The following is an 11,119-nucleotide window of genomic DNA, read 5'->3' on the forward strand; positions in this document are numbered from 1 at the left end:
TTGCGGATCCAGACAAATTAAAAAAATAAAGACCAAAAACTGGCTCTTAGGATAGTAAAGGTTGCTGACCCCTGTGCTAAGCTAACCAGCTGCTGGTTGTAGCTTCATATTTAGCGTACAGACATGAGAGTGCTTTCTATCTCAGCATGAAATAGTTATTTCTTTAAAAAAAAACTTCTTTAATAGTTGAATGTCTCGCTGCACAGTCACTGTTAATGAAGATAAAAAGGTTAAAAACTTTCAAGGACAAAATAACAGACTTCTTATCCACATAAAAATACCCAAACAAAGATAACAATGTCATTTTAAAGTGACAGCCTGCCTCGATCTGGAGGGTACACAGATGGTTTAGCAGAGCAGTGTGCGTGATTCCACATGGGTTTGTAATTATAGCTGTGAATCCACACTGGTCTGAAGTGGTCAACAGTACCTGTTATTATGTCCTCTGGCCAGGAAGCGTGAAGACATACTGAGCCTGGGGACTCTGCTCTGCTCAGCTGTGGACAGACATCAAGCGTTAGGAACAAAAAAAACAAAAAGGAAAACAGAGACAGTGGCAAAGAGAGAAGAAAAACACACAGAGACAGAGAGAGGAAAACGAATGAAAAACAGACAGTGGAAGAGAGACAGAAAGGCTGATCAGTATTGTTTGCATGTCTACGTGCATATGAAATAATCTAAAGGAATAGTTCAACCTTTTGGGAAATAAGCACATTAATTGTCTTGTCCAGGGTTAGATTAAAAGAGAGATACCAGTCTTTTATCTGTCCGTTGAATTTGAAGATACAGCCAGTTAGCTTAGCTTTGCATAAAGACTGGAAACAGCATCAGTTTCACATCCAAAGAACAGTGTTTGGCCTCTCCTACCCATGCTGCAGCTCTCTTCCAACGTCTCAAAGTTCTGCTTGAGGAAATCTTCTTGACCGACGTCCACAGTGTCGGTCACTGTCCTCAGAGCCTCGTCCATGCTCGTCACTCCTGCCTTTTGCTTCCCCGTCTCTTTACTCTCCTCATCAGAGCTGTCCTGGCTCAGTGACTCCACATCTGCAGAATCTGAGAAAGCAAAGGGATATAGGTAAACAGCCCCTCTAAACCCTCCTTGACCTTGGTACATCTGCTGCATACAGCAGGTAGGAACCAGATAATCCTTAACAAATGACCAGCCAGATGACTGAGGCTTATGTGGTCGTATTATCTGATATATTTCTATCAGGTTTGAAACTGGGGAAAAAATCCTAGCCTCCGTGTGCTCAAATCCCTCTCAGCAGGTATCGGCTTTACTGTATGTTTAAGAGACACTGTGGCTTTCATGTACATTTTGGCTTTTCATTTTAAATCCAGTCTTCTCTGCACACCTTGAGAAGACATTTCGAACTTGAAACAGGAACATAGACAGATAAAAAATACTGAAATATTGCATACAAGTTTGTTATCTTTTAAAATCCTCAGACAGTCAGTTTCATTCAAGCTCAGCCTTTTGAAGAAAAGGAAAGAAGCAAGAAAAACCTTCACCAAAAGCAACCATCTGTAGAAATCAGGTATGATTTTAACATCTAAAATGAATAACAGTGGGGCATTTTTTGTTTGCAGAAATAAAGTACACTCCTGTTAAAAGAAGCATGCATTACTGTCTGCCGGTGTCGTTTCTAACAGAACCATTAGGGGGTGCTAACGTGGGACATTTTCAAATTGCACACATACAGAAGTGGCTTTAAATGCTAATCTTCATGTCTTGTGTTTTAATTCTAGCAAAAGTCAATTAATAAATTCAATTAGTCCCCATCATTATTGTGTGTTCCTTTAACATTTTTTTTCTCGTTGTGATGAGAGTGAGACCTCACCATCCCGCACACGATCCAGGCTGGAGTCCCTGCTGTCGTAGCCCAGAGAGCAGGCACTGTCCGGGCTGCGACTTTCCTTGCTGTCACTGCGGCTCCCTCGCCCTTGCATCCTGCAGTGCTGCTCCCGCACCATGTAACCACTGACGTATGAAAACAGAGAGAGGCAGAAACAATGAGGAACAGAGGCGGAGGGAAACATTAAACCAAGAATAGAAAAGGCACTTTTGTTGTCTCTGTGTCACTGTGAGCACTGGAGTGAAAGCATGTGTACTAAGTGGGGATTTACCTGCCCTGCAGACCTGCGTCGCCCTCGTTCTCCTCGGGGTAGAGCACGGCTCCATCAGTCCCCCTGATGCCCTTGGATGGGTGTGAGGACAGCCAGTCAGCATGTGGCCAGGGCCGATGCCTCTTGGCTCTCTCCTCCAACTGCAGCTGCAGAAAATGAGGCTTCTTAGCGGAGCAATTACACACACATGGATCCATATGGACAGCTCCCTCCTTCTCTCTCATAGATTAACACATACCATGGGCTCCTGGACACTGGACGTGGTCCGTCTCTCTTTGTCATGAGGGGGGCAGTTATTCTTGGGAGCAAAGGTCTCCAGATGCCTCAGGTCCAGCATGGATTTCACCATCAGCTCCACAGAGCCCATACGATGAGACCAGCGCCTCCGAGGGCGTTTAGAGGAGTCAGGTGTGACCTGGCTGACGACTCCATGCTAGAGAGGATGTACAGGAGAGTTGACACAGTGAACCACAGTTTCTCTCAAATAAGATGGGAACGTACGAGCAGCCAGTGGCCAGTTAACATATATAATAATATAAATAATTAGTCCCAGACGTCTGTTGGGATGCTGTGAATCCTCAAAAAGCTCTCTTTTGATGTTTTTTATGCACTCTGGCATCTTATTTACATACAAAGAACAAAAAATGAATTTTATTGTGAATTACAAAATGGTTGGTGGGACACCTGGCTCCCTATCTGACCCGTGGTTCGTAAGTTAAGTACCACTGGCATAGAATTCAGTAGGAAAAGGTCCCTACCGATATCCAGCGTATACGGAATCGTCCCTAGCATAGATTAAAGCCTCATTTCCACCAGGCAGTTCAGTTTAGTTTGATGCACATTCAAAACGGTTATTTTTCTGTTTCCATTGTGAAACGTTGTGAATAGTACCAACAGTACCGTCCCCATGTTTGGTCCCCCCTCTGTTGGGGTACCTAGTACACTGATCTGGTACTAAAAGGTGGAGCTGTGAACACTGCATTTCGTTGATTGGTCAGTAGAGGACGGTCACTCTTGCTCAGGGGTGAGGTGTGGCAGGTTTATGTAACAACTGTTCATACCATGGCAAGTTTTTCATACATAAACTATCATTATAAAATGAAAGGATGTCTTGTTGCCTCTAGCAGCAGCTTTAGACTGAGAAAAATAATTTGACTGACTGTGCCGACTGTTGGCAGCTAACAGTTCACTTGTAATATTACTCAATGCATGAGCTGACAACGTGACTCAATCAACAACCTTTAGTTTCTATTCGACCACTCTAACCGTTCCATTTGTCCTCTTGAATGACACATGCTTTAGTGATGACTGGATCTTTAAGAAAAAAAATGTGTTGGAGTGTCGCTCCAGCGCGTCAGCACTACACCCCCTGCTCTTGCCTGACAAGGACTCAATGCACAAACCCGCTATTTTTAAACATCCCATCGAGAGCGACTCTCACTGCAGCCTGTTCCTTTTTATTCTAATCATGTTGGGATGCAAAGGCCGTTACGTGGAAGATAAACAAGGTAAAGATGCTTTACTGTGTCACCGGTAAAGAGGACATAGAGCTTAAGCTGGATGAAGCAGTGAGTGACAGCAACCCCACCCACATTTAAGAGTACTGTCTGCGGTGGAAACCCTAACCCTAACCCCCAGGGTCTAGGGTACACCTCTGTAGGGTTTACCTTTAGTTCTAAAGGCACTACACCTACACAGGTTTTTAATGCTGGAAACAGGCAGGTTTTTATTTAGGTATTATGACTTTATTCTCATTATAATGACATTCTTCTCAAATTAATTACTTTATTCTCGACTTCTCAGCAAACACAGATGGGTGGGATTTGTTATGAATGTGCAGACAGTTTTGAACATCAGCAGAAATCTTGCTATAACACAAAAGAGCTGTAAAAGTCCTGTGGTTTGTAAATAAAATGCACATTTAAAAGGATTACTTCCCCAAATAAAAGACACACAGGAGGACTGAAGAGTAAATCATGGCTACATGTGTGTTGCCTCAGCAAACGAGAATAAATATATACATATTTAGTGACGGCCTCACTGCATTATATTCCACTATATTTTTTATGTTATGAACTTTCACCTGTCTAACATAATAAAGACATTTCCACTAAGACCCCCTGCTCTGCCCCTTCTGTATGTTGAAATAAAACCTATGCCCTATGAATGAATTATGTGATACAGCAGTTCTGGAAATTAAAGCACTTAAGTGTCAGTTTTCCTCCACATGCACACATCTCAGATGAGGTTGTGTGATGTAGTTTTCATTACCCACACTTTAGATTTCACGTAGCTTTTTATCACTTTTAAACTCAGCGGGGGATTCCCACATCCACATCACAGAGGATTTAATCTCATGTGTGGTAGAGAGAAGCCGGAGATCTTTAAGCCACTTCAGTCCTTGTGAAGTACTGACAGAAAGAGACAGTAAACTGGAGCAGCAGCTCAACTGTCTGTTCTACATACGTAAAGCCTGTACTGATTATTAAATGCTGTTACTGAAAACTATAAAGCAGTTGTCAGGAATTGAATTAAGGGAAGACATAAATAGGATGTACCTAGCATGAAACAACAACAATAAAAAATACTGGAACACACACACGAGTACACAAAAGAAAAATATTACACACTGCATTATAATGGACACCCACACTCAAGTAGAAGCAGCCCTCCCAAACGTCTAATAAAGAACATTTATCGCAGTCTTCCCACTTTGCTGTCTCATCATTCGATCATCATCATCTCTCTTTAGAAAACATGCTTCCTGCCCAGTTTATTTCTATGATAATAAAAAGATGTAAAATGAGTGATGGGACGGTGCAATGACTGTCTTCACTATCATTATTTCTAATACAAAAGCATTAAAGAGCATTTCTGCTACTACTGCAGTATTTGGAGTAGTTCCACAGGTACAATGCACATGAACTCCTCAGGCACAGAAATAGCTTTTGCATCTCTTTTAGCAACACGACTTAAACCGCTTATATGGAAGGAAAAATCCCTCCAACCTTTAAACTATGGATTTAAGACTAAATACATCATCTGACTTTAACCCTTTGAGACCTGGAGCAACATTACTTTGCTTGTACTGCTTTAAGACGCCTTTCACTAAAATTAACACCTGAGCAAATTGGTGTGATTTCTTTCAAAATCATGGGGACAAAAGGAAATGAGCAAATGGCAAAAAATTAATAGATTTAGAAAATTATTTTTAAAAATTGGGGAAAAAATCATATTCATAATAATTATTATTACATATTTAAAATTGTGGTACAGAATTATTGTAATTTTTACCAGGTCATTTCTTTGTTTGTTTGGTTTTGTTTACTAATTTTCTTATTTTTAATTTTCTCGTTTTAGTAATATCTTGCAAATTTGTTTAGGTCATTTTTTCTTTCGTTGTTTATTGCCCTCTTCTTGTGTTTTTGAAATAAATCAAGCTAATTTGCTCAGATTTCAAAGGGTGAAAGAAAATTTGCTAATCTACAAAAGAGTATGCTCAGAAATTTTACACTATGACCATTTTTGACCTATATAGAAAAAATGGACACCACTGACACTGCAGTCTTGTAATACTGACATCATATATATTTCACTCATTTATTTGTAGCTTGTATTAATTTAATTAGCTATTAGCTATTTATTTTTTGGTATTTTTCTCTGACTAGTCATTTAGTTTTCTATTTTCTTTTTATTGTCTAGAGTATTTCTTTTAATTTGAATTATTTATTATTTTATTTTTTCTTATCAATGACCTTCGTCACATTAAATTTAATAGTGCTATGACTTGAAAATGTTTCTGCAGTTGATTCGGTTTGATTACTTATAGCACAGTGGGGATGGTGCTCTCTGGGGGGGCGATTTGTATCTGTGATTAATTGGATTTTATATGACTTTAAACACCAATAATAGATCAAAAAAGAGCATTTCCAATGTTAATTATTTTTGTTTAAACTGATAACAGTGTTTTCACATTGAATATAACCACCAACCTTCGTCAGCTCCCAGTCCTGTCCTTCATCTGAGCCACCTGTTGAATCAAAGAGCACAATTATCAGAAGCTTCAAAATAATGACATAATACTCGTTTGATGTCTGGATTGTTCTTGTCAACGCTGCCCTCCACAGAGAGAATAAAGGTCAGGATTACTACAGATGGGAGGTATTCTCTAACACAAGTGGTTACACCTGAATGGGCAACATGTGGTCTGCTACTATTACATGGAATCCTTAATTCCCTTGATAAACACCAGGGGTCAGATGTATAATATTCTCTGTAGATTCACAACTAAAACTGTCTGTATGCACAAAGGCAGAACTGTGCACGCACATTCTTTTCATCAGATGTATAAATCTGCAGCTACGCCTGATTCTCTTTTATAAATCTCAATCATTGTGGAGCAGGGCGCACCTGCACGAGCCTCATTTACACATCCACAGTTCACCATCAATGGATGCAGAAATGCCTTTAAACACACGCCTGCACCACTTATTAGACCTGTCGATGAGAAATATGGCACAGAAGAGAAGCAGTTTCACCGACTGTGTTGCAACGGTGAGCTTCTCCAGCGGTGCCAGAACATCTGTCATCACACACGGCTGTGGATATTTATAGAGCCCATACCACTAATTCATCACACGTTTCTGCAAACCGTCATCGGGGTAAAATCTCAATCATCGTTGTTATTAAATGTCAGAGGGATGATCGATGATTCATTCACGGCGCTCACGTTGAAACTGACTTTACAAAGTGCTTTAGGATAAAATAAAACCATCATGAGATCATGGCTCAAATGTAAATAAAACTAATAATGAAATTCATCATTCGTAAATTATTTAAATTGGCTTTGTAAATGCCCCTTTGATCAATATTTTACCTGGCTTTTAACTTATATTCAGTCTCCTCCTCATTATATACGCCTGGTCTGAAGAATACATGAGGTGTGCACACTCTAACTGCACATTCTTCCTTTATAAATATGTGTGGGTAAGGGTGTATGCACGGTTTTCGTAGGTATGTATCATTTATACATCTGGCTCCTCAAGTGGGGTTTATTCTTCTACGTTAAACTGACAGTGTAGGCCTATGTACAGCTATAAATCTGCCTTAACCACCAGCTCAGTTCCACATCACAGTACCTGTGTCCTCCTCTCCATGGCTGCTGTCAGATGAACTATTAGTTGCAATGTCCTCTGGGTCATTGGGGTCGTCATTCTCTGCTCCGTCGTCCTCCTCCTGCTCACGGTCACTGTCAGAGGACAGCCCACCCAGAGTGGGGGCACTGTACACCTCTCGCCTGTAGTAACACCGTCAGAGACAACATGATGAGCATCCTGATGTCTTTATACTTTTATCATTAGCACTAGGTTTATGGAATGATTGTAAAGCTCCCAGACGGTGGTGTGTGTCGTCACCTGAGGCTGGAGGTCTTGCTGGGTGGTGTGTTTGGGTTTTGTCGTAGCTGGCAGAGCCTCTCTCTCATGCTGATTGTCAGTTCTGGAGCCAGTCGCCACACAAAGATACAGCTGGGAGATAAAAGCATTCGGGCATTAAAAATTCAACATTTCATTTCAGCTCCACTATTGAGGAAACTGTCTGCAAACACATTTCCCCACTCATTTCCTCTGGCAGCAGTGGCTGAAGATGATTTTCATTTGATGCTCCAGTCTGGGTTTTCAACAGTAGGTTTATTCTTGTGCACGATTCATGTTCGGATGCTTCGTTGTTATTAGAGCTCTTAATTTAAATATAGACCTAATGCTTGTTATCTTTTTAGAAATACAACTAAATTATAACATTCTAAATGTTGGATTGTCTCCAGTAAAATCTACATTACTAGAGTGAATCAAAGGCAGCCAAAAACAGGACAGTTTCTCACCTGTCCCCCGACACAGAAACCAAATGCCTGCAGTCGTTGGTGAACTTCATCCCCGTGACAATCTCTGCAAAACAGAAAATATGGCAAAGCTAGTTTCATTACAGTGTCTGGCACATGCAGGTGGTGATCCCTCCCTCTCTGCTACAGACCTGTAATTTACACACAGCTCAGGCTGACAACATAAAATATGTGTGTGTGCAGGTGTGTGTTCTGTTACCAGAGTGTCCATCCATAGTGGCGACACACTCCCCAGTGTAGAAGTCAAAGATGCAGATGTTTTTATCGGAGCAGCTGGTGGCCACGTATTGACCGGACGGATCAAGCTGAACCTGCCAGGACAGAGGACAAGGAGTCAATACACTGTATGTACAAGGAGGGAACATTTGGAGTCTGTGGGGAGAGACATGTTACCCTGAGCAGACTGCCGTCCTCACTCAGTGATCCCTTGTAGAGTTTCTTCTGTTTACCACTGCTGATGTTAAAAATCCTGCAGTCAAAAGGAAAAACATTTTTGTTTCCTGTTGCTGACCTCATGAACTTTCATAAACACACACACACGTACCCACACACTCACCTGATGCAGCGGTCCTGACAGCCGACAGCAGCATACTTGCAGGTGGGGTCTACGCCCATGTCGTACAGCGTGGTCTTCCTCACCATGTGGTGTGAACGCCTGAACTCTGTTCCTCTGTCAGTCTGGGAAACAAAGAGAAACACAGTCAGGTCAACGGTGTTAACTGAAACTCTGGGAAAGCTGGACACTAAAAAAGTACACAAGATACAAACTCAAAAGTTAAACACGATCGCTTACAGCTTCCTATTTATATGTGTCTCAGTGACTAATGGACACAACAGCTTTTCAAATTGTTCCAGCACTGAGCAGACGCGAAACAAGCGGCAATGTAATCACTCTTGGCATGTTCGCTGTCCACTTACAATATTTCTTTCAACCACTGACAGGCTCAAATTTTTATTCTACATGTCTGACAACATTATGGAAAGGATCCCTACAGAGATAGACCCTTTTGTTATAGATTACGATAATTTTTGTTTCACCAAAAACAGCCCCTAAATGTCCATAGTCAAACCCACCAGACTACATTTAAATAAACACTGATTTTAGCATGTTTGCGATTTTGGGGCTGTTTCTGGTTAAACCAGAAATGATATTACGCAATAACAAAGAGGTCTATCTCTGTAGGGATCCTTTCTATAAAGTTGTCAGACACTTCGAAGAACAATCTGAGCCAGTCAGAGGCAAAAACAAGCACTTTTAGTGAAGGTAAATTTGTTTTTCGGCTGCTGGCTGCAGCCCTGCCGCTCAATACTCGACCAATTTCAAAAATTGTTCTTTCTGTTAGTCACAAAAATACAGTAAAATAGGGTCCGAGTTGAAAAATATCAAAGTTACCGTGTGTGTCATGTCTACATCACTGACCTAGCTGTGCTGTAAACTGAGCTGACAAGAAGCATAAATTAAGTTATTCCACTTCAATGAACTCTGATCTTTACATTCTGCATATTTTCCCTGTGGGTCTACAGAAGTTAGGCACAATATACATGCTATACATACTCCAAGCGAGCCACCTTGCAGCTCATCTTGTAACAGAGAAAGCTTTTTAGAAGCTGCACTGAAAGGAAGGAGCCAACTTGGCCTGTGCCTTTTAGTTTAAATCAAAATAAATACATGCATCTTAAAAGTGGGTACACATACACATAGCTGCTTAAAATGCATAAAAGGCAGAACATGGATTATTTGCCTCAGTTAAAGTTTGGCTGATGGAACGCACTTGGCAAAGACCCAGTGTGAGTTAAAATAAGTTGTATCATTTAACAAGTTCAGGCCAAAGAAAATCCGTGTTTGTGCATCTAATCATGGTCTTAAGAGACTATTATGGTTTGTCTAGAAATGCTGAAAACACAGAGCATATATGATAACAGACAGTACACAATATGCTCGTTCTCCAGGGAGCACAGAGCTGTCACAACAAGTTTCTAAAATGAGCACTCCATACATCTCTGGACGCTGTGGGGACGTTCTACTGAACACTAACAAGCCATTGTTTATTGTGCTCTACAAAACGTAATGAGTCACTGCAGTGGCCTGAATCGTGTCTTAAGTTTATTAAGAACGTTGTTAACTTATGCAACTCTGACCAAACAGAAATTGTCCCAGTGACCCAGAAGCAAATCTGGAGAAAGTATGCAGCCGGATGTTTCCTTTGTCCCATTTAGGCATACGACCTGCAGTCCAATGCTCCGTTTGCGGTACTGTTGTGTTGCACAGTCAGTCCTTAATGTGAGGAATTAATCATTGAATTTAATCAAAAAAGATGGCTGAACCAGGATTAGCTCTTCGTTGTGTCTTTTATGGCCAGAAATAATTATGAGAATATTTTGGAAATGTTCCCATGTACCAAAATTAAGCAGTAAGTCAGCTGAAACCAGACATTTACGGTGATTTTAATATAGCTGCAGGACAAACTAGCCTCAAATGATGTATTACCTAAATAAAATACTGGGAATATGTGATTATGAGAGAAAAAGCAATGACAATAAATTTGTCAGAAAAGAACTGTTGTCAAAAAAGAACTGTTGACATTTTAGGAAATGTGCTTACTTACTAAAAGTCAGATGAAAACACCACTGTCATGTCTGTGCGGTAAATGTTTAGCTAGAGGCAGTGGGTGGTTAGCTTAGCTTAGCTTAGCTTAGTTTAGCACAAAGGCTTGAAACAGAGGGAAACAGATCGTCTGGCATGTCGTTTTTACACATTGGGGTTTGAACAGAATAAACTAACAAGATTTAACATCTTAATTAGTGAGTTACTTTTGGACAGAGCCAGGCTTGTTGTTCCCGGCCTTCATGCTAAGCTAAGCTAACCAGCTACTGGCTACAGCTACATATTTAGAGTACAGATGTGGAAATGTTCTCCTTAATCTCCTCAACAAAAACGCTAAATCAGTTATTACTTAACAACAAGCAAAGCACTTGAAGTTAAAGCCCCTACAAGGAACTTTCATTTTGAGTTGATTTTGGCGACCCTGTGGACAAAAGCGGTAGTGTTTTGTCGGAATGAAGCCTACATTTCCCATGAGCTCTAGCGCGTATTGT

General features: G+C 40.8%; 1 protein-coding gene across 2 annotated transcripts in view; it reads right to left on the minus strand.

Annotated features, from left to right (window-relative positions):
* LOC126399111 (mitogen-activated protein kinase-binding protein 1-like) overlaps window positions 1-11,119 on the minus strand; it is a 44,578-nt gene that overhangs the window by 11,792 nt on the left and 21,667 nt on the right. For both annotated transcript variants that reach the window (XM_050058911.1, XM_050058910.1), the window contains exons 15-26: window positions 8,580-8,701; window positions 8,417-8,492; window positions 8,223-8,334; window positions 8,006-8,069; window positions 7,542-7,652; window positions 7,266-7,423; window positions 6,120-6,157; window positions 2,366-2,560; window positions 2,128-2,273; window positions 1,842-1,981; window positions 868-1,053; window positions 431-497 (exon numbers count right to left, since the gene is read on the minus strand). In XM_050058911.1, the coding sequence (XP_049914868.1) occupies window positions 431-497; window positions 868-1,053; window positions 1,842-1,981; window positions 2,128-2,273; window positions 2,366-2,560; window positions 6,120-6,157; window positions 7,266-7,423; window positions 7,542-7,652; window positions 8,006-8,069; window positions 8,223-8,334; window positions 8,417-8,492; window positions 8,580-8,701 (1,415 nt within the window). The remainder of the gene's footprint in view (window positions 1-430; window positions 498-867; window positions 1,054-1,841; window positions 1,982-2,127; window positions 2,274-2,365; window positions 2,561-6,119; window positions 6,158-7,265; window positions 7,424-7,541; window positions 7,653-8,005; window positions 8,070-8,222; window positions 8,335-8,416; window positions 8,493-8,579; window positions 8,702-11,119) is intronic.

This window comes from Epinephelus moara, chromosome 12 (genome assembly GCF_006386435.1).
Source record: "Epinephelus moara isolate mb chromosome 12, YSFRI_EMoa_1.0, whole genome shotgun sequence".
In the NCBI taxonomy this organism is placed as follows: domain Eukaryota; kingdom Metazoa; phylum Chordata; class Actinopteri; order Perciformes; family Serranidae; genus Epinephelus; species Epinephelus moara.